Source organism: Melanaphis sacchari, unplaced genomic scaffold (assembly GCF_002803265.2).
Source record: "Melanaphis sacchari strain LSU unplaced genomic scaffold, SCAv2.0 Contig74_pilon_pilon, whole genome shotgun sequence".
Taxonomy (NCBI): Eukaryota; Metazoa; Arthropoda; class Insecta; order Hemiptera; family Aphididae; genus Melanaphis; species Melanaphis sacchari.
The window spans coordinates 1,053,326-1,078,496 of NW_020271531.1; the positions used below are offsets into that span (position 1 = coordinate 1,053,326).

General features: G+C 24.8%; 1 protein-coding gene across 2 annotated transcripts in view; it reads right to left on the minus strand.

Moving 5' to 3' along the window:
• The window catches only part of LOC112601038, a 256,787-nt gene that overhangs the window by 34,147 nt on the left and 197,469 nt on the right, over positions 1-25,171 (minus strand). For both annotated transcript variants that reach the window (XM_025348438.1, XM_025348437.1), the window contains one exon: positions 20,021-20,296. In XM_025348438.1, the coding sequence (XP_025204223.1) occupies positions 20,021-20,296 (276 nt within the window). The remainder of the gene's footprint in view (positions 1-20,020; positions 20,297-25,171) is intronic.

Below are 25,171 nucleotides of genomic sequence, written 5' to 3' on the forward strand. Positions count from 1 at the left end.
CAAATTACCCGGCTAAAGTAACTTAAGCCATTGTGTTATGACATATAAGTTAAAAATTAAATATTGATAAACTAAATTTGATGCAATATTAAATTTATTTTTATTAGATATTATTAACACTATTTATTAGATAACATTTTTTATGTTACTATTTATTTGAACATAGTAAACTTTGATGACATTTTGAATTGCATAAAATTCCCGATGCTTTGCATTTGCATTTATTTGTTTTGCAATTTGATTTACACACACAACGTTGATAACCCTGACCACCTAACAATGACATATTTTTTACCATCAATCAATGGCTAATGTTCAAAATGCTAGGTTAATATAGGAATACCATGTAGTTTATTAACATGTAATTATTAACATATATTAATTAATTTTATTGAAATTAAATATAATTACATTAGCCATAACACGATGACTAAAGTTACTTTAGCCGGGTAATTTATACAAAACTTTGATTTTAAATGTTAAGTGTTTACTTTATCCAACCAGTATGGCTAGAGTGCACAATATCCGGATAATGTGCACTTTAGCTATATTTCGGACTCAAGCCGTAACATATATCTACAATAGCAACTGTTACCTATTTTATAACCATAATTAAATTAGAACCAATTTTGTAAGTCATAACCAATGTGAACATTTAAACATTCAGAAAGTAATCATTAAACAATATTTAATTTGAATACATGTTTATTTCTTAAATTTAGTCTTCATAAAAATAATTTAAAATTATTAATATATAATAATAATAATAAAAAAATATTACAATCATTTATAAATATGTTTATTTCTGCGATAAAAAAAATATTATATTAAAAATAGGTGTAATGAAAATAAAAACACAGAATTTGTAAAATATAATATACACACGCTGAATTGTCTGCCGTCGTCACGAGTAAGTCCGCTCACTGTAAGGTTGAACACCAAACAATAAGCCTGAGGCTTGGTGCTCAAACTTAAAGTGGGCGGCCGTACCCATTGAATTTCATTGGTCTATACAGGATTGTCTGCGATCAGATTTGGTGATGCTAAAGTTGTGTTCCGGTACCCAGTGGTTAAACGCGTTTCGTTTGTTTGACAAACAATACACAAGTAGATGATAGGTTGATGTATAATAATTATTACTACGAAATAGTTATAATTTGGATTTAACTTGTATTTTACATAAAAGTAAATTATCTCTAATATTATAGTCTAATAATTAACAACTTATAAAAGTATAATGATACAAATAATAAAAACATTTTTAATATATATTTGAAAGAATATTTTAAATATTTTATTAAACGTTCCGTTTCTAAAATATTTGTGACGTTCAATTAATTGGTTTGACTGAATTTGGTTCTAAAAATATTTAATAACTTTTAACCCTTGACCTTACAGAGTATAGATACGTTTCACGATTGAATAACAATTTTTTTTTTTTTTAATTGTTTGTAATTAAAATACAATATTATAATACGTTCATAATTATTAGCTAACTGTGAATGGGTCTTAAAACAAAAATATATCTATTGATTAAAATTATAGTTCTAAATAAAAATTTTAAACTATCAAATATAACATTTTTGAAAATTACAATATAAAGTAAATAGCCATAAAGACATTATACAAATGTATAACGTTAATAATAAAAATAAAAATTGGAAATATTTATTGCATAATTTAAGTTTATTATAGATATTTTAGTTTTACTTTTTATTCAGATACCAAATAGTTTGATGATATTTATTTAGAATTTAATTTTATTTGAATTCATAATAATGCATATAAATATGCTAATATGTAAAATAATATCAATTTAAAAAAATATGTGTACATATATATATTTAAGAGATCATATAATATAAAGTGTAAACTAATGTAAAAAAGATTATTATTTTAGATGGATAAAGGATAAAGGAACAAAAAGTGCTAAATAAAATTTAGGTTAATTTAACCTTTCATTAAAATAATAATTGAGTAATCACTTAAGGGACTGATTTTTCGATTTTTTTTTTTTAATTAAACAGGTAATAATTTTTTATTAGTGAATCACAGCTCGAGGTCAAAGACTAAAATTAACTAAAAAAATATAAATTTAAATTCATCAATATTTTAATGATTGCTTTCACATAATTAAGTTTATGTGTTTGACAACTAATAAATTAAATATTTGATGACTATAAAATATAGTGATATCACCCACGAAAAAACAAACTTCTTTAACATCACATAGGCAACGAATATTTATAAAGTAATAATTATATACCAACATTTAATATTTTATAATTTATAATATATATAGCTGAACATGAGTATTATCAGGCACCTTCCAAATTAATTTGGTATAATTCATAAAATAATATTATGGAAATTAATTTTTTTCCATCTGAATTCCTTATTATATTCTGCCGTATTAGGCCTTTAACTGCAGTATAGTAGTTTTATTTACGCCGTGTTTAGTGGTAGAGATATTTATGAGATATACTTAAATAAAAGAAAATAAGTGCACTGTTTGCATAACATTTTGTTTATAGTTTTTAAAGGTGAAAACATAATTTGTCTACTGAAGTTTTCTTTTCTTGCCTACTTTATTTTCTGTCTTATTTTTCACAGCACATAAATAACTTTACTCTAAAAGTTTTCTCATCCAAATACTACTGTACCACCACATAACACTCATCCTCAATTAACCTCGTCTTGAACTTCAGTCTTGACAAGTCATAACTATTTATGTGTTGAACACACACTTCATTCATACTTAGTGTTTGGAAATTTCATGAAATATAAAATTTTGAAATACTTTCATTTTTATAATAACCCTTTAGCGAGCATAACGCGAATAATAATTCAATAAACTGATTTTTTTTTTAACTTTGATGAAATTTATAATTTTAGTTGGTGAATTAAAAATGTTTAATGTCATAAATAATGTACAAATGTAAAAACACATTTACATAAAGTATAGTCGGAAGAATACTAAATAATTATGATATGAAATAAAATAGGTAACAAAAATATAAGTAGAATCATTCAAATATACTCGTATCATTTATATATCAAAAATGTTTATACTTTTATTTTTGACTGATAAATATAACTTGATAAATTGTAAATTTATTGCACAAATCATAAAATATATAATATTAGAATATAATATAATAAATAGTAAAAAATATTATACTTCTTAAACTAATATGTATTATGTATTTATGTATTTAGTGAAAAAAAATAATAACATGATTCAAATTAAAATATCCAATATCCTTTTATTTATCTGCTAATATTACACTAAATATTGCTTTATAATTTATAAAATAACTTTAAATATTTAAATAAATTTAAAAAATAAGCTACAGACATAATAATTTTATGTTATATGTAATTTTAATTGATTTTAATTGATATTTTATAATTATTTTGTAATACTGATTAGTGTAGTTAACTAAATTATAAATGTATAAATGATAAAGTGTATCAAAAAATAGATTATTGGTTTTTAATCAGTATATTTCTAAAAACGCCAAAAATATAATACCTTTTTATCAATTATGTGTAATTTTCTTCTGTAAAATAATATTCAAACCTTAAACATTACTCTCATTTTAGTATTTTATATTAAGTTAATTTAAATCGACATTGCGTTTTTTTACTGAACTAAGCATATACGTTCAAAGAAAGTTAAAGAACTAATCACGATGTTAATGGTTAACGGTCGTATTCGCTAATGTAATACATTCAATTGGTTTTCGGTTGCTTAAACAGACATTGGAGCTTTTTGATCGAAAAGTGTTAGTCCGATTTACTTAGAACTTTAAAATGTATATTTAAATGATTTGTATGTACCTCATATTAATATACACGATTAAATTAAAATAACATTATTAACCTTAGTTCATTTTTGAGCAGAAATTGTATAGCATAACACAATAATTATTTCTCAAATAAATGAAAGTATTTATGATGAATACAAGATTTTGTAATTATATTCTTGTAAAAATTGTACGGGAATTAAAGATATGATTTTTTCAAAACTGATTAGCTTCAAAATCATGTAAATAACTAAATATTACAATTAGTTAATATTATTATTTATATTCATAAGTCACGACGATTTTATTTATTAAATATTATAAATCGGTATTTGGTAATTTAACAATGACATGCAATCATTTTTTTTTTTTATTATGTGTAATTATTAAACAAATTTCTATGACATAATGTGTCTGCAAATGTTCAATCTCAAGCGTTTATTTCATTGCCACGTCACAAACGGTTCGAAATTATTAGTGATTATTTCATCACTAAATAATAATAGAATAAATTATATCAAATTTATCGACGACAGTTAGACGAATTCCTGTTAATTAAAAATATATATTTATATGTGTTATTATCATTTAAATATAGAAGTGAAAAATTGCTTTGGAATATACCTTCTGCATGGGAGTAAACGCAGTGAAATGTAATATTTTATTCGGTTGACATATTATGAATTTATCATTTTTTAGTTTATAAAATTTATAAAAGTTAGAATGTTTCTGTTCAAAAGGCATTTAAGTATTAATTTTGCATATTGGTAATCACATTTAGTGTTCGGTAAAAGTCACAATCAAGAATTGAATTATTGAATCGAATAAAATTTGAATTAAAGTATGCTTATGTATCGAAACAGTGACGGAATGCTAAACAGCAATCGTTCAGTTGTTTTTGAAATAAAAATTTCGATGTAAAAATTATCGCTTTCAAACTATCTCCGTGCCACTGGTTACTCTATCATAATACAAATAAAAAGATCGGCACTCGTTGAACGTGATACGTGAATATTTTGACCATGCATCGCGCCAGACCCCGACAATAATCCGGAATTATGTATATTTTTGTACGTTGATGTCGTTCGTATCAGATATTTGCATAAATATAACACCCGGTACCCGTATTAATGGTAACCTAATGCCTATTTTTTACTGGTCAAATGTAAAAAAAAAATAATTACAATAGAATACCGATTGGATTAACCCTACCAATGCATATTATTGCACACTGCTGGCAACAATGTTTTTTTAATGGTATAAAATAGTTAAAATAATATTAATATAACTCACAATTAAAAATTAGAAAGGAAAATTTCACCTTTAAATAGCTTTTCAAAACATAAGTTATCAATTTAGAGTATGAATAGTGGTTCCGCCATAGAATATTTGTATCGCGGTGATTCATAGAGCTCGTCGCCAATTAACTAATAAGAATAAACGCAGGACTACTAGTAAATGCAGTAAAAGTTTTTGCTGGCTTATTTAATACATTTTTTTTTCATACCTACTGTACAAATATAACGATATTTATTTTAGCTTTTATATGATTATAATTAATATGATATTCACAAAGCATACACATTAAAATCAATAAGTAATGAATACGTACTTATAAATTATAATACACTCTTTTTGTATATTTTAGTTTTTATTTATAATGTATTTTAGGTGTATTATTATAGAGATGATAAAATTGGTAGTTTTACTATAATATTAAGTGTCATTTAAAAATCGTTACGACGAAAATAAATATATTTCTACTTTTAAATTTTTAACTATGTATTTATATCATATATATATATATAAATTCGTTGTTAGGTTATCGAAAGAATCAAACGTTAAATAGTATGATAGACCGAAATAGAAGCGTACTTAAATATTGTTAACAAATAGTGAATTTCTGCAATTTTTTAATTCAACCCTCTATCAACCTATGAAAAATATTGGTAATTTTTTTATAGTTAATCTTCATAATTATTTTTAAAAAACTCTTGTTTTCTTATATATTTTATAATTAACTAGATAATCCTATTTTATTCTATCAAATTATTGTAAAATTAAAATAAATATTTCATAAATCGTGATTTATTTTTATGTCTTTTGTTGGTATACCATGTAACTATGTACCTACCTACCATGTATTTTTGCTTAAACTAAACGCAATTTACACATTACATTTATTTTTAAATTAATGGAGTAGGTAAATGGTATATTATAATATTTAGCCGTATAGGTAGTCCGTTAATATTATATTTATTTAGTTATTCGAAGATCAACTGGTAGTTTAAAGTCATATACATCGATCGAATAAGATTTGAACATAAATTTCTGAATATCTCATATACTATTTCATTAATAACTCGACATTCAAGAATTCTATTTTAATTAATTGTTTGGATTTATTATATTCTATATGGATGAGAACCCGTTTCCCAGGTTTTAGTAATTGATTTATAAAGTTGTTTATATCCATATATTTCATGTTGGAAAATCAAATACTTTAGGATTTTTTTTTAATCTACGATGTTGAAAATTGGTTTATGCGCAGTCACAATCCTAATGAATTCTTACAATTAATTAAATAATAAAAAAAATATCATACACTTATTATTTTTTCAAACAGAATAAATTTCTATTACTATTTAAATTACATTTGAATAAAATATCTTTACTATAATTAGTATCAATTTTAATGAAATATTTGATATCTTACTCATATAGTTTATTATACGCATTAAGTGAAACAGATTACCTAACACAATAAAATTATAGTTTTTATTTTTAAATCAAAGTTTTGAATAATCAATAAATTGAATATTCTATTATTATAAGGGTCTAAACAATTGGTAATATAAAATTATAATTTTATTCGCATTCGAATTTACGTACACTATACACACTGATTTTAGTGCTGCCGAACTCGGTATCCTGCTGACAAAAATATTTGATTGATTGAGCGTTACTATCGAACCTATATATTGTATAAATTGTATAAATCGGTACATAAAAAAAAAAAAATATATATAAATCAAAAATTCATACGATTCAAAGGACGTCTATGCTGTTTTAAACTCTAGGTATTTAAATTATACCAAATAAAATAACATTATAAATTTACAAAATGTAGAAGAAAATGAAATATTTTGCTTAATGTAGATATCATCTGCTACTGCCGCTGCTATATCATATGAATAATTATAAAATCTGCTGCTATTGTAACATTATACACTGTGGTCTATGACGGTATGTATTAAATCAAAATTATTTGGAAATACTTATTATATATCTATGTGAGTAATGGTGTTATGTTTTTCATGTATGCAGTATACATAATGGCGTGTCAACAAACAGAACATTATTATAATGCCGACACGCGTTGAGTAAACAAAGTTGTGCGGTGGTGTTTATAAAAACCGGGACGGACGTTTTGTAAAATGTATGCTTTCGGGTAAGATACGTAATAAATTCTCACGGAGTTTAGTACAAAAACTTCGAAGTATAAAAAAAAAAAAAATATAGATAAAAATGAAACAAATATCGAAAAAATTTTCGAATGAGACTTTCCTGTCGCAAATACCCTCGGCCGTGAAGCGTAATCACAAAAGTATTACCCATCACAGTTTCGCGATCGACGTGGCTTTATTGAACTAACGTTATTAAGATACGTGCTATGAAATCTAAACGCGACGACAAGGGACAAAAAAAGCCATTATTGCTCAGACATAATAAGGACGTAATGTATATTTATTTTAGTTCAAATCGAATGCCATATATATATATATATACGTATTATATATGCATTAAATTAAAATACGTTTCGACGGTTATTTTACTTTTATATAAGTGTCTCCGTTTTCCACTACTGATAATAATATTTTCCATTATTTTGTTAGTCGAGTGACACGGACACTCAAGATTAAGATGTTTGCGTTTTCTCTAGTATTGTTTGCGATTGAATGATTACTATCTATTGACATTTTACACGGACTCGAAGCTATATTTGACTGCAATGAATAAAATTACCTCTGGACGTGGAATGGTTTAGTATTTATGATATCGCATTAATATTGATATTATAAAATTTGGCTTACTATTTTTATTTATGTTCATATAATATAAAAAATTATTTAGATTTTTTGCAAATATTATTAAGTTACTTGTATAGAAATATAACACTACTAAGCCAGATTTAATATGGTGTTTTTGATATTAAGATTGTTTTTATAAATAACCAAATAAAGCTATCGTCATATATATTACATTTTATATAATACAAGTAACTTATTAAGTCGATTGGCAAAATATGACTCTTGAGAAAAATTATTACTAAAAAAAATGTAGTTTTCCTAAAATATTATTACAGTATTTTATCAATATATTGTATAATAGATATGTATATTATACTAATGAGGAAAAACAATTTATTTTTAAATCTTAGAAGTTTTTACTTTATTATTGTAGTATTAATTTATATACCTATACACTATTTTTTTTTTATTAAATAAACTTAGCTAATATCGTAAGTTATTGATCTTATATTGTATCTAATGGAAAATTATTAATTGAATAATTTTAAGAATAGGTGGATTCATTATAAAATATTACATATTTGATTTTATAAATACATTCTTCAAAATCCTATAATAACTACAATCATATAGTCTGATTAAGTTGTTATGATTGTTCATAAATAGTTTCGACCATTACAGTATCTTTTATTTAATGTTTTTAATTTTTAATAGATCACTATTTAATAAAATATTCAATATATTTATTATTATTTATTAGAATATAATAAATATGATTATAAAAATAATTGTATCTATTTATATATTTTTTTATTGATAGTTGTAAGTACTGTTATTTTTTGTATAATATATTTTGTGTACTATAATTTTGTTATGAAATATAGTTTTCAATGGTTACCACTAACTTAAAATATTAAGTAATGGTTATTGTGAAAACCTGCAATTTTAACTATTATGTCGGTAATTGATTATAGCTTAAGGTAGTTTAAAAAATTGATAATAGGTAACCGAGAACTTTGATAACGGTTTTAAGTCCTGCAAAAATTAGTGTATGAATGTATGTATTTTTATAGAAAATAAACCACTAAAAATCAATTAAATTAATTATAAACTAACTAAAATAATAGAGTTTTAAACTCTAAAGAGGAAATATTACATTTTGAGAAGATTAAAAAAGTTTACTTTACTATACACAGATATTTAAAAATTCTAAAAATATAAGAAACCAGATAAAACTTAAAGTTTACATTTTTGCATAAAATATAAATCAAACTCGGCATAAACGAAATAAAAATTATAATATAAACAATAAAATATATTGATTAATTCCAACTATATAATTGAAAAATGTTTTAAAAATAAAAACTTGAATAATAAATATAAAGAGTATTACGATTAGTAAATTGAGTTGCAATTATAAGTTTTTTGATGTTTAGTATATATGTGATCATTGATGAGATTCAATATTAGATAGGGGAGAAGGGCAACATTTTTTTTAGAGGTCTAAAAATATAATAATATACAAGGTTTCTCGTCCGCTATTGTTCATAAAACAATTTATTTAAATTATCGAATACACATAAACCATATTTTTTTTTTTTTAGTATTTTTAAATTACCATAAAATTAAATATTAAAAGAAAAATAACGGTATTTTTTGATATTTTAATTATTATATTTAAAAAATATTCATCATAGAGTCTTGAAACTGTTTACCATCATTACGCATAATATTATAATTTTCTACGAATAATGAAATTTCAAAATATTTATATTAGTTTTAAGTTCTTTATCCTACAAACTAATTTACGATACGTCAAAATTTACTAATATGCTTTTTTTAAAAAAAAAAATACGATTAATAAACTCATAAATTTCAGTGGCCTACTCAATGACAAGGTAAATTCCTATTTGATTTCGATAAGGCTTTAATGGGTTATAAATATACATGACATGTCCATAGATAATATACATATATAATAAGGATTATACGCACATTATAGGCTCGACACATAATAATCGATGATAATAAATAGAGTGTCACCTTTCGTCGTCTACCACGAATAGTAAATATGCATAATATAGAGTAATATTCTCAATGATGTAAAAGTGTAAACTGGAAGTTGCTGCTAATTATCAGATATTCGGAAATATTTTGCGTGTTTAAAAATAATATGATAAAATTAATTTAATTGTAGTCACACAATTTGTAGACCAAAGAATATAGAATTTATTGAAAATTTTTTATAAATAAGGCTTATGATGCGTGAGAGGGGAAGAGTAAAAACTCTATATCACTCCAGCTACGCCACCGACAAGTATAATAATTACAATTATGATTTTATTCAAAAAATAATAGATAAAAAAAGAAACTGTAATGATAATTTATAATTTATAATAAAATATAACATCGTTACTGGTTAAAAATAAATTGTTTAAATAATATCGGAATAAACCAATTTTCTGTTAAAAACGTAAGGATTAAAATATACTTATTAATGAGTAAGTCAACAAGGACGTTTAACAATTTGTTGTTTGCAAGCTTTATTATTACAAATCATATGTTATATACATACAAAACTCTGTACACGTTTAAATATAATGATCTAACGATATTATTGTATTGTTGATTGGACAATAAAACATAATATTGTATGATATTAATAGGTCGATTATTTATTGTATACCACGTGCCGCTTATACATGTAACGTTGTGATATGATGCCTTTATGACTATATAATGTAGAAGCTGTGGAAAATTAACTCTAATTGCTGTTTCAAATGACAAATAATACTACATATTACAATATTATTGATGGGTTGCTCAAGAGAACGATGACACACAATAATATTATACAATATGTATACATGCCTGTGAAGCGTTTACAATATTCGCAGTGTTTAAGCACAGACACAAATGTTTTAATGTTTTAGAGTGTTTGTATAATACACAAAATAAATAATTTGTAGTGAATTTTTTTTTTATTTATTTATTCACTTTTTTTTATGATAAAACGGAATGTTTTATTAGGATAAATGTAAATCAAAATGTAGATTTATAAATCGCAACATATTTTATATAAAACGCAATATTATGGTATATAATTAATATATAGGTATTAAATATATATTCAGTAACGTTTTATTAGGAAAAACTTGCATACAACCGTATAAAATATCAATAATTGAGTTGTAGAAATAAAAATATTTTATAAGCAAGTCAGTTGATAAATTAAAATTGTTTTATAAATTATTTGACACGAACAAATTTCAATGTTCTTACTTTCAGCGTACCTATAAGCATATTCTGAAAATCCATTACATACATTAAAAATCTCCCATTTAATTTAGCTAACAAACAATTATATTTTTAAAGGTATAATTATATAAACCAATTTAATATAAACAATAATTGTATTGTTAGTTGTTACAATTAATAACCGATGATATATATAATAAATAATTTCCATTGCTTAATAAACTAATAAACTGACTAACCCGTATCGATTTTTGAGGCTTGACTATTAATATTCTTTACATATTTTATTAACAAACATCGATGTTTAGTTGGTATCCAAATTTTTCGGTTTATTAAAGTTAACTGATAAGTAATCCAAATTTCAGTAAAATTGTCAAAACTATTTTTTTTTTTAAATTAAAAATTATGCGAAGCAAATATATAATTATAAATCTTACAAAATGTACAAGATGCGTCGAATAGTATGATAGATTTATTTTAAAATAACAAATAATACACCATTTTTAAAGGGATGGAATTTAAATACTTTTATTTTTATATGGCATCAAAAATTAACTATGATTAAAAAAAAAAAAATAAACAAATTTATTCGTATTGTTATCTAGTCATACCTAAGTAAGTACCTAGCCACATGACTTATGAAAATCACGTGTAACAGCGTTTACGATGAATTTCTAAATTTCAAAGTCATATTTTCAAGATTAATTTTGAAAAGTCTATGTTATAATATAATATTATCAAAGTTTAAGGACATTATTTAATTATGTAGTTTGTCGATAGTTTTTTTTTTTATTTAATTTTATTTTTTATAACAATTGAATTTGTTTGTAAAACTCAAAACCGGGGATTTAAAAGGAATTTAATTTTTAACTCTAGTCGAGTGTTTCGTTTGTTCGTTTTCTACTGAGAAACAATACTCGACGCGTGCGGTGTTGATACAGCATTTCCCGGACAGCAAAAGAATGAGTCCTGACCAAAATTGCAAATATAAGAACAATGGAAAGTTCATGGGCGTTTTTACGAGAAGTTTCAAAATAAATCACTCAACGCAGTCATGGGATGAAATCTTTCGTAGTGCGGTGGAGGTCGCATAATATCACCGGCTCGTGATAATGTTTACTGTCACTTTCGCGGACCACCACTGTAATAATATTATTATGGCGTTCAAAATATGTTCAATCATTATTATTATAGGGATAATTTGTGTCAACACCTCGATGGCTAGGCAAGACGTTACGCGAGTAGTTTGTTAAATTAAATAAAATTTATTAAAAGGTTCGACAAATGCTAATAATAATAATAATAATAATAAATATATCGTAAAAGATTTAATGCACACATGTTATTAAATTACCAGCAGATTATTGTGTATACGTGTGATTTTTAGAAAGAAAGAGAGAGAGAAAGAGAGAGAGAGAGAGAAAGAGAGTCTATTACGAGATTGATTTGTTATACACATTTAACAGGGCTAGACTGTCGTGGAGTAGTAAAATACACATATGTTTGTGTATGATCAGTTGGTCATAAAACGAGAGTGGACGTGGATTTTACGGACAACGTGGGCATGCTGTGACCGTTAAAAAACTTATTTAGACCATTTGGTCGTAAAAGCTCGGTTTCAAGACGTATCATTATTATTATGGTTACGGGTATAAAATTGTACGCGAATTCGTTTGCCATTTTTAATAAGTTTTATCCACAAACGTGTAATAATATAATTAATGTATATAATATATAAATGCCTGAGAATTAAGTTGATACAAACAATTATTGGCCTACTTAATATCCTTAGATAAATATAAATGTAATCAATTTATGTTTTGTTGGAAATCAGTATAGTATGCCTATATCCTACGGATAATGTATATGTTTATTATTTTGAGCATTCAACAAGCCGCTTTAATTTTTGTTTTTTTATTTTACAAATTTATTTTAATCCAGCACAGAAATTTAACCACTGGTGTGCACTCGATATACTATACGATGTCGTGCGTGTGGTTGTATTCATATTAATAATAGTATTAATAAATTATATAACACAGATTTTACCGACACATCAAGTGTTAGCAACTTTACAAATGTCCTCCTTAATAATATTATTATTATTATCATGACGGAGACGACAACGATCATTTAACGATACGAAAGACCTGACAACACATAACACTTAATGTCGTGCGTGTCGTCGTCGGTGCCCTTCGACATAACGTGCAAGGTTTTTTTTCTGAAAATTCCTCATTGCACATTGTTATTGAAAAAATGTCGCAATAATTAATTCATCGAATCCCAAAATAGTTCTTTGGAATTTCTTAGCGCCACGCTTACTACTATACTATATATTTATTGTTATATACGAGTTTATTGTCTCTGTCGACATGTGTGTTTAAAAAGTAGATAGCAAAAGTTTTTTTCAACTATTTACAAGTTGTAAAACAATATTTTGATATGACGTACGTATGTAAATTATATTTTCAATAGAATAGTATTATACTGAGTGTCTTTTTGTCGTTGACCACTTAATAGATTTTTTCAAATTTGAATCTTTTGAAAAACAAAATATTATAACTGTAAGTATTATTTACTGTACTTTTATTAAATCAGTTAAAATTATTCTTTGGTTTGTTAGACTCGCAAAAAGAAGAAAGTTATCGGGTTGATAAAACAAAAATATGATTATGGACACTTGTATTAAAAATGAAAAAGATATGTAATTGTCGTTAGTTAGTTAGCACCTAACTGTTAGACTACGGAATAAATGTAATTTGTACAAAATAATTTCATTTTACTCGGGTGGGTAATGTACAAAGGCAAATATTTTGATACTGTAGCAGCATGCTTTATTTACTACCGATTAGCTGCTAAGTGTTGTATACAAATGACCAAAAAATATAATATATTTTTGTTTTACAAGTACAGCATACACACACATTAAATAATCTTGTAAAATGACAAGAATTTTTGTTTTGTTAAAATTAAATATTTAAACCTTACAAGTCACGAACTGGCGATTTAATTTAATTTAACTGAGATTGAGTTTATGGATTGTTAAATTTAAAAAAAAAAAAAAAAACATAAAACACATTAAAACGATTATAATTTAAGTGATCAATTTTGAAATTAAATTTGTATTACCTATATGATAATGTATACCTACTATGGGTTCCTGAGACAATTTTATTAATGAAAACTTACAAAACTACTGACTCATGTCTATATGTACTTTAATAATCACTTGTAAAGTCGGTTATAAAATCATGCAAAAATTCATCACATAATATGTAATTTAACAATGTAAAATTCATATTATATTTTTACTTTGAAAAGAAATTTTTTGATGAGTTGTTTACTAATCAAGTTCTTTCTGCTTTATTGATTTTAAAGAAAAAAATATTAATCATTGAATATATTAAAAATATTGTAATATTTGAAGGTATAAGACTGTAAGCTAGCGGGCTTGGAGGTTGCTATCATTAGTTAGAACTTATAAAAATTATAAATTACTACAACAATTCACAAATATTCATTTAAAATCAAAAATATGATTATTTGATAATATACCTAATAATGTTATAAATGTTATTATTGTTATTATTTATAAATATTTTAAAATAATAGTTAAACCAATTTTTTTTACTTAAATTTATTGTTAAGTCTTGACAAAATCTATTAAACCGTCTTTTCTAAGATAGAAAAAGTTTTCTCCATCGTCAATACATTTATTTATTTGATATTTAAAATGTATTAATTCAAAGACAAAGATACATTTTTAACTTTTATTTTATATTTTAATGTTGTCAAAATGCCTTCAAATTTACATAATTATTATTGTCGGTACTATACTTTTTTGTTTTTATATTTTAGTCAGTAAAATATATCCAGACTAAAATTTTATATTTGATTATATATTATAATATAAGTTTTATATTATGTTTAATTTGCATTAAATGTTTAACATATCATTTTTTCGTTGATTGAAATACTCACCTACATTTATATCTATTTTAAACAACATTTTAATACACACTAATAAGTATAACTCGTACCTAAGAAAATAAACAATACATTAATGTCACTTGAAGCCTTAAATAGAAGTGTAGGAAAAACTCAATTTTCATGTATTTTTAAAATAACAAATTATTTAGTATTAAAAATAATTTTAACTCACTTGATTAAATATGAAAAAGAAAACAATGTTATATACATTTTTATTTTAAATGAGTTAGTAACATATTTTTTTTGTTTGATTTGAAGTGTCTTTATCTTTGTCTTTAAACATAATAATATATTTATTATTATTTGATGATTTATATATATATATATATATATATATTTATTATATTTTTAAGAAATTAAAATTGAGAAATGAAGTTACAGAGATACTCTGAAATTAGATAAAATAAGTTAATTTACTATTTTCATATCAAAAATATTACATAAAATACGTTGCAATACGTTTTTTATTTATTTACAATAGTTAATAGTATAATTATTATAAGCGCTATAAAATCGGATAGGGTTATTTAAATGTCTATATAATTCAATAATGTTTATGTTGCAAAAATGTATAGATATAAATTGATAATTTTATTTCATATTTTAATGTATTAAAGTATAATTTTAAATGGTTCTCTAGTTAAATTAAATACAGGAACATTAAGATTAAATTTTACAACATAATTGGGATAACAGTAAATTCTTATATAATTTTCACAGTTATTGTTATGCAGAATTTAAATATATTTGAGTTCTATAGATAATAAATAAAGTATATATTTATATTAAATTATTAAAATAATTATTAACAAGGTACTGACTTTTTATCGGAGTGATATAATTAATTATTGAATTTAAATAATAATATATTATGAACAAAAAAGTATTATTCACAGTTAATACTGTTGGTACTTAATCATTATCCAAGTTAATTAACCCTTAGTTTATCGCCTGCATTACTTGAGATTGTTTTACTTTTGCATTATTAGTAATTCTCAAACTAGGTAAATTGCTTATTTTTTTATTTTTTTTTCAACTCGTTAAGTTAGTGTAAGTTAAATAAAAGTTAAAAGTTACTTTTTCAATTTTAATTTGTAAAAGTTACAAGTCAAATAGAATAAAATAACTTAATTTAATTAATTTTTTTTTTTTTACTGAATATCTATAATTCACGTCAAAGCACAATAAATATATTTGACAAAAATATAAACAAAAAGAAAATAATGTATAGTAAAAGAATATATATATATATATATATATAGGAATTAATAACAGAAAAGGAGGTCATTCAAAAATAGACCCAACAAAGTATTAACAGAGGTCATTAATTTTTTAAGAGATCAGGACACCAACGTGGTTATAGGTTAAGTATGGCAACGTCTCATTAAACTTCAAACTGAATTATCTGGTTAAGTTATATTTTTGAGAGATTTGCAATTTATATGTTTTTTAAAATTTATATTTTTATAGATTTTTTTTAAATATATATTTAAATATTTATATTATTTTTTTTTTAATACGCAAATAGTTAACTCAATACGTCGATAGTTTATGCTATTTAGAATTTACAGCATACAATAACAATTAGAAATAATAATAAGTACAGAACAAAATATATTTAAAATCTATTAGGTCTATATTAAAAAAAAACTAATTTATCAATACTATAAAATTAATTACTGATAAGTAATTGCATTTATGAAACGACAAATTTTAAATCGTTAAGTAAGAAGTTTCTTTAAAATAAAACAATTCGTCATGAAACTTAGTTAAAAGTAACTTAACTGTAACTTTTTAACTTTTTAATGCTCAGCTATGATAATTCTAATTACAGAACATAATATATGAATACAAAATAAAGTTGATGGACATCTCTAAAAGTGAACAGATGTAAACGTACTAAGTGATTAAAATACTTGAATATATGTATATATATATATATATATATATATATATTATTATTCAAGTTCGATCAAGTTCAAAGTCTTTCGAAGAAGTTTTTTATTTTGCAATTCTAATATACCCTAGAGATATTTCTGAAAGTGTTTGTCTTAAATAATGTTTGTGAATAAGTTGCATTTCAACCATAAACTTGATATATATATATTTATATACTTTATATGAATGTGTACCCGTAGCATGTCAGGATTAATACATTTAGTATAGTTCCTGAATGTCACTGATGTTAAGTCAATTTTCTGATTACTTAATCTCCAATTATAGGGTGGCTACAAAAATTTAATCAGTATTGGCCTAATAACACTCAGTTACAATATTTCTAAATCTAATCTACAAGATTATTTTCGTCAAGATCATAACAAAAATCAATATCCATAAGTAATCTCAGTCATAGTTATAAGGTAGTTTTATTTGAGTATTTACAATACCACCAATACCTAAAAGTTAAGAGCACCGAATTAAACTGATAGTCGAGTTTAAAACAAAAGTTACTTTTAAATCCAGACATATTTTGGCGTTGTAACACTCTCACGATCACGGTTGTCATATGTTGCATTACATTCAGCGTTAGTGTAGAAAAGATAATATACAGTTATTTTGAAATTCGTATGATATACTTTTTCAGGCTTATATACTTTAAACTAAATGAACAAAATTAATGTGAAACGTACAAAATAACGCATGTGCGTGTACACACACATATACATACGTTTAACGTGTTACTTTTAATTTTACAGTATTAATTATTAGTACATGTTATAACAATGAAATGCATTGTTAATGATACTCTGTCGACTGTAATTTGTAATCATTGCTTCTTTAATAGTTTTTGTGAAATAAGTTGGTCATTTGTTTTGTTCAAATCATAAATAAATAAAGTTGATAATGATCTGTAAGTTTAATATTGATAATATGATATACAACATACGTCATCATTACTACCTAGTCCAAGTCTATTTTATTGTATCTCTAGATATTATAGTAATTTCAAATATGTCACTTGAAGCTATGTTTATTTCATTATAGGTATTAATCATATACAAGTACGAGATGTCTTAATCGCATCAACCGTATGGTAGACACGTTATTATTTTAACCAATGTAAATTTATTTTGATTTCCAATTATTGACTATCCATTATAGGTATTGAAGTTTTGAAAAATTTAACACTGAAAATTAATGGTTGGTAAAAATACATGAATATTTTACTAGATAAAATGATTTATTTTATGCACGTGATTTTACCAAACTCGTATTTATAAGAACATATATGTATCAAAAATAGATGGCGCCGAATCGCGAGTGCGGATAACGACGATGCGGCAAATCGAAATCCGACCAGAAACGCTCTAATATATTAATATATTATTTAGCTAGCGAAGCGCTTCGACCACTAGTGAATATAAATATTATCGTCTCTGTTCATATAAATTATTATACATTATTTAATAGATACGTACGCGCCGGCATTTGCCTGCTCGGTTACATTTCGTATAGATCATTAAAGTTTAACGTTTATAAGAGCTCGAATGAGGGAGGGTCACAAGTGTAGTTACAGTCATCATAGCAATAAAATCGTAATATTCTATTGTACAGGTACCGTGGTACATACATACGACATAATTATACGCAACACGGTCGTAACTTAACCCTCTGCAGCGAGAACAGCCGCGTTGGAAAATCAAAGGGGAGCGTCCGGGTCTCGCCGTGTGCGCACTACAGTAACGTTATGACACGCATTCGCACTGGATTATGCGAAAATATACAATAATAATACGACGTGCGTCGAATTTCAACACCTCGAGTTCAAATGTGTGTATAAGGATGTTAATAATGACAGTGACGACGACGATAATAATAATATTATAATAATGTATTGCCATATTGTTATCGTCACGTCGCCGACTATCCGCGAAGTAAGTCAAGTTGGTCGGCTGCTGCTGTTGCCATATCTACCCGGTGGCAAACGGACGACGGAAATGCGTCAGAAGACATCCTAATTCGCCCTAAGTTCCGGTAAATTTATATAATATGTTTGCACACGCGTGCGCGTGTGTGTATTGGTTTTATACCCGCGCACAGACACTGCTGCGGCGCGCGTGCGAGGGTCGCGTGGAAAGCGAACAACACTGTACGAACGACGCCGCCGGCTCGAGCAAATTGAATTTTGCCGTGTTCGCCGAACGTAACTCTTCGAGTGTAATGACACGATGGCGGCGGGGGACTTTGAAGTGGCCTCGCGTGACTTAGACAACACCGAGTGACAGCTTTTCGTTAGAGCTTTTTTTCTTTCTTTCTCTTCTTGTTTTATCATTATTATTATTATTTTATTATTTCATTTTATTTTATTTTATTTTTTTCGCCACGTTTTGTCCTACGTTATCGAAAGACACTCTTTTGCTCTTTGTTTTTGTTTTATATACCACTCCATGAGGTATCGTGCTCAAATTGTTCTCTCTCTTTTTTTCCTCAGTAAAACGATCTGATTCAATAACGGATATTTAGAAAATTTCATACCACCTCTTATATAATTTAGAGTGAATAGAATTACCGGAGAAAAAGAAATCATTATTCGAACCATGTTATTGAATTAGTATGACATATATAGCTTATTTAACGTGTCTTCGTTTTGAGTATCATGATTCTATATACGACTGCGAATGCATTCTTATTTGAAAATTTTTTTCATTATTGGATTAATATATATTACAATTATTTACCAAGGTATTAAATGCGACTTGTATCATAATAATTAATTATAATTATTAAAAATTTAATTTTTATTCGCGTACCTATGATGCAATTAAGTATACACCATATATTATAATTCGTTGTATTTTTAACAATACACTAATCAAATTGCAAAAAATTTAAAATTTAATTAATAGGCACATTTTAATTGTCTAACACCTATGTAAATCGCTGGAGGATATGCTTTAATTTTTAATATAAATACAATTAAACGCTTACCTCCACATGCCTGCGGTGGCAACGGAAATATTAATGTCGTAGAGCTTTTCCTTCTGGCCACAGCACAACCTAACGATTGTGGCTTAAAACTGCGAAGTTGTTGCATGAAATCCGAGCACTCCATCAAAGCCACGTCGGCGAAGTGTAAATCACACAGTATGTGATTCTTGAACCTCCTGGCCCGTTTCTGGTTCGGGCCGGTAAGGTTCATTCCACACGAGTTGCAACGCAAACATTCTTCGTGGTAATGCTTGTTATCATACAACAAAGAAGTCTCTATTAAGAAAAACAAAAACAACCGAATTAAATTAAGACTTTAAGCCGATAAAACTCACACACATGATCATAAGTATTTAAAATAATGGCATAATATATTATGAGAGTATATGCATTGTTCTTTTTAATATTTTTCGCAACTCTACTCCATTTACGGAGGTATTTGGGCGGTCGTTTATACATACTAAAACGTAGCTTTATCATACGACAGTTGCATGACTATATTATTATAGTCATATTTTAACAATTATTATCTCTATTTATTTGCGTTAAATACATTTACACCTATATTGTACCTAACGTTAAAAATTAGATGATCGAATGAATTATTATCATAAGCTAGAGGTTCTATACTGAAATCAAATATATCATTACTAGGACTAGGGACTTTTAATAGTTTACATGTTTTTCAATAATCATTCAAGGACATAGTCAAGTAATATAGAGATTTGTTTCGTAGTACTAGAAGATTAAAGAAATCATTTTTATTTTGCATATTTTATATACTTTGCATATTTTGCATATTTAGCTTTTTTTTCCTCTAAGTTAAGTGTGAATATTTTATTATAATTGTATTTTAAGTACATATTTCACATATTTTATATACATTATACAATATTTAATATGAATTTTTTTAGAAATAGGAAAAAAATTAATTAAAATGGCTAAATATAAATTACTAAATAATCTATCTACTGTGTGTTTTTTCTACTTATTTGTGTATTGTGAAAAATATAAAATTGGTCAATAAAAAATATGTCGATTACGGTCAGTTAATGTAAATTTGTTCGTATCGTAATCGTTTTCGTTTTGCGTTTATGTAATGTTTTAGACTTTCTACTTTTTTTTTTTTTTTTTTATAAAAATTAAATTAAAAATAAATAAATTTGTAATGTTTGATTTTTCAAAAAAAATAAAATATTCTTAAAAGTATATATGATAATTTTTAAGGGCATAAATGTATGCATATTTTAAGGTTTTATAGAACATAATGAGTCAAGTCCATAGCTTTAGCCATTATGAATCATCACTTTATCAAGTGGCCATTATGCCTATTTTGTTTGTATAATATAAAGGTCGTAAAATAGTACTTAGTTTTTGAAATCATTAATATTAATACAATGTGTATCTTTATGTATAATTTAGTATACTTATATATTTATATTTTGTTATATTTATTTTACTTTAGTACATGATTAATTTTATTAATTTAATTTTTTCATATAAAAACACACATTTTTAAATACAATGCATAGCTACCTATTAAAAGTAATAATTAATTTATGGCTTCGTTTAAAAAGTGTTTACTATGAAAATAAAACATTTTTCCCTTTATTAATTTAGCGTTAACAATGAATATAATATGTAATACAATAAAAATCATGTTATTGTTATATTTTATATTTTTGAAATATTCAAATAATGGTTACAAAAGAATGAAAGAAGTTATATGTTTTTAATTACTAGGATATTGAAAAAATATATATAGTTTATGCTATGTATTATACACATATTTATTATATATTTTAAGCAGGAATTCAGTACAAACATTTATAGTATAATTTGTATGCTACTAAAAAAAATGTTTAATACATAATTTGTTTTATAAAAATAAGAATTTTTATTTAAGAACTGTTTAAACATAATTGTATAGTCTATATTCTCAATAAAATGTGTTTTGAATTACTACAATTACATGAATGTAAAAATAAAAAAAAAATGTAATTTATTATGTCAATAATAATGAATAATTACTATAAATGGTAATTTAATATTATGTACCAACTATTTATTTTCACATGTAAATAAGAGTTTGAGAATATTTCTGTGCTTATATAATTAAAAAAACATAGAAAATATGCGCAAGGTATCTAGAATGGTTCTAAAATAAGATTTCAAGTAATTTACAAAAAAAAAGAAATCCTCATATTTTTTTATTGAAATTGGTTAGAAAAATGATTGTTTTCAATTTGAATATAACCAATATGACGAATGAAACGTATATATTATTATTATATTATAATTATATGCACTAAAAAAAATTTTCACATGATTTTTAAATATAGTATTAATTTTATTCAACTATAATAATAAATTTATATTTAACGATATTACTACATTTTTTTAATCCAAATTTAATTTGATATAGATAGAATTATTTTATAAGTGTAATACTTTTCAATACAGTATTGTACGACCACGCATAGTAAATGCATAATAATTATGTATAATCGAATAATCGTAAATTGTCACTATGTGAGTACACACAAACGAACATTTCTCACTTTGTATCATAAAGCCGATCTAATAACATAAACCAAACTGTACACCCTTGATTCTAGACCCTTTAAAATACAACAATCTGTCCTAATTAGTTATATGAATTCTGTGACTTTCAAACGCATCCTACACAACGAATTTCGCCTAGAGCTGTCCTTTAATTTATTATAACAACGATACACGTTTTAACGACATTATAATAATATTCATTATTTAGTTTGGCTTTGTGAAATAATATGTCAATAACACGCGTTTATACATTTCTTGATAGGATTTTTGAAGTTTTAGAGGCCTTATTTTAGAATCACAAGATCTAAAGAATTTTAACTAAATTGCTGCGGACAAACAAAGTTTATTCGTTATCCGATGATGAAAAATATTCCACACCATTGTTCAATCAATATTAATGCAATAACATTTAGGATCAAAAAAGATTTCGAGCGACGACAATTTTATTTAACTTTTACAGTAATGAATGTATTAAATATTTTGAATTCAATAATAAATTATTACATATATATATAAAAAAAAAAAGATTAGGAATGGAGACTTTTTGTCAGCTATACTACTAATGATATCTTCAATATCATAATAAGTTAAAAGTGTAATATATTATCTATTAAAGATTGATTTTCATACTTCTAAAAATGTGGTTATAATATTATAGTAAATAATGATTTATATATTTTTGTGATAATAATCAATAATAATTATCTTGCCTAAAAACTCTCAATTATGTGAAGTATTTTTATCAACATTTCAAAAATTCAAAAACTTCAAATACCAATAAAAATAGCTTAAAATGCATGTAATATTTTGAAAATTTTATTGAGTATAATTTTATTAACATTTTACAAGATTTTTGATTGATACATTTTTTTTTAAATTACAATAAAATATCAAAAATCATTTTTGGCGAAATTATTATTTACGTTTGAATATTCAATATTGTCTAAATTTCAATTTCAATCACTTACAATAAATATTTATGAAAATATATTTTACTAAAACTTATATGCAACCTTTGTCGCAGTTCAAATTCAAATTTTCATGAATTTGAACTATAAAATAATTTACAAATATTCATACTTGTATGAATTTTGTACAAATTTGAATTTTAAATGTCCATTAAAAATATTTCAGCTATGTAATTACATTCTTTTTTTTTCATTATTGTTTTTCTTTGATCTTTTAAAAGTGAAAACTAAATCCAATTTCATACTAGAAATTACACTCATAATTTTAAATCGAAGCATTTTTTTCAAAAATTTTTCATGTATACAGACAAAAAGGAAGAACACATTGTTATAAAGTCAATAAATCCACTACCCTGCTCAGAACCTAAAATGTTTGTAAATCTGGTTTTGATATTTTAATTAATAATAAAAACAATAATAGTAAAACAAAAATGGAAAACAAAACGACGGCTGAAATCAGCAGGGTCATGATGTCATAATATACCATATGCTTGTAGATGTGATAGCGGGGTGGGATCGAATAATACACTCTGACCGACAAATCGGCAATGATGGATTCTATTATATGTGACAAATAAACACATTAAATTACGTGAGAGAAGAAAATTTATTATTTGATTTTTTATAGAATTTATTTTGTCTGTGTAGAAAATGTCATGGTATTCGAAGTGTTATCATACCGTTGGATGGTTAGCGGTTCAACCTATGTTTAGACATGTGTAAGTAATATTAAATTATAGTTGTATTATAGCACTCTTTATAAAACAGTTCTGTTATATTATAACGAATTGAGATCGATTAAAGCACTTGTTTGATCGTTTATCGATACCAATTATTAACAACATTATATTATGATATTAATATTTGATGTAATATTATATAATATTATTACTACGATGGCCTATAATATTATATTAATAGTATTATTATTATCATGAGATTGTGGAATACTTGATATACTGCGCAATAGGTGATAGTTAGCCGATAATCGTTCATGTATACACTGAACAACGATTGAAATACAAATTTATTAGATTCGATTGTAAACTAATTACATTTTACGGACAATTTAAGTATTGAAGTGAATGAAGAATAGGTAATCACTTTTTGATAAAATAACGTAAAAAAATAAAGCATTTTTGCAAAACTTGACGATTGATACTGTTTTGTACATAATACATTTATCGAAGATAACGATTATCGAACATAGCCCACAGATAATCACGTTTTCAAGCGTCTGTTAAGACAATGAAAAAAAAAAAAAACAGTGGCGTGTTCCTTTACACAATTTATTCTAATGTTATAATCTTACTTATAAATAGTACGCGATACGTAAATTACGAAAGATGATAATATATTTGAATTTGCCATTGCGAGATACTATAATATTTTAATACGACATCTTGTTTTTATTTTTATTTATTGTTTTTTTTGCAACAAATGTTTTTTTTCACCTTTTTTCTGTGTATGATTTTATGAGTAGTAGAGACCCTTTCAAAAGTTTGAATCTGGCAACAACCATTAATAAAGAAGTTGAGTAATTTCTTTAACAATGATCATCATTTGATTTAAATGTTCGGAACCATTTTTCGAGTGAATTTCAATATATTTTCGCCGC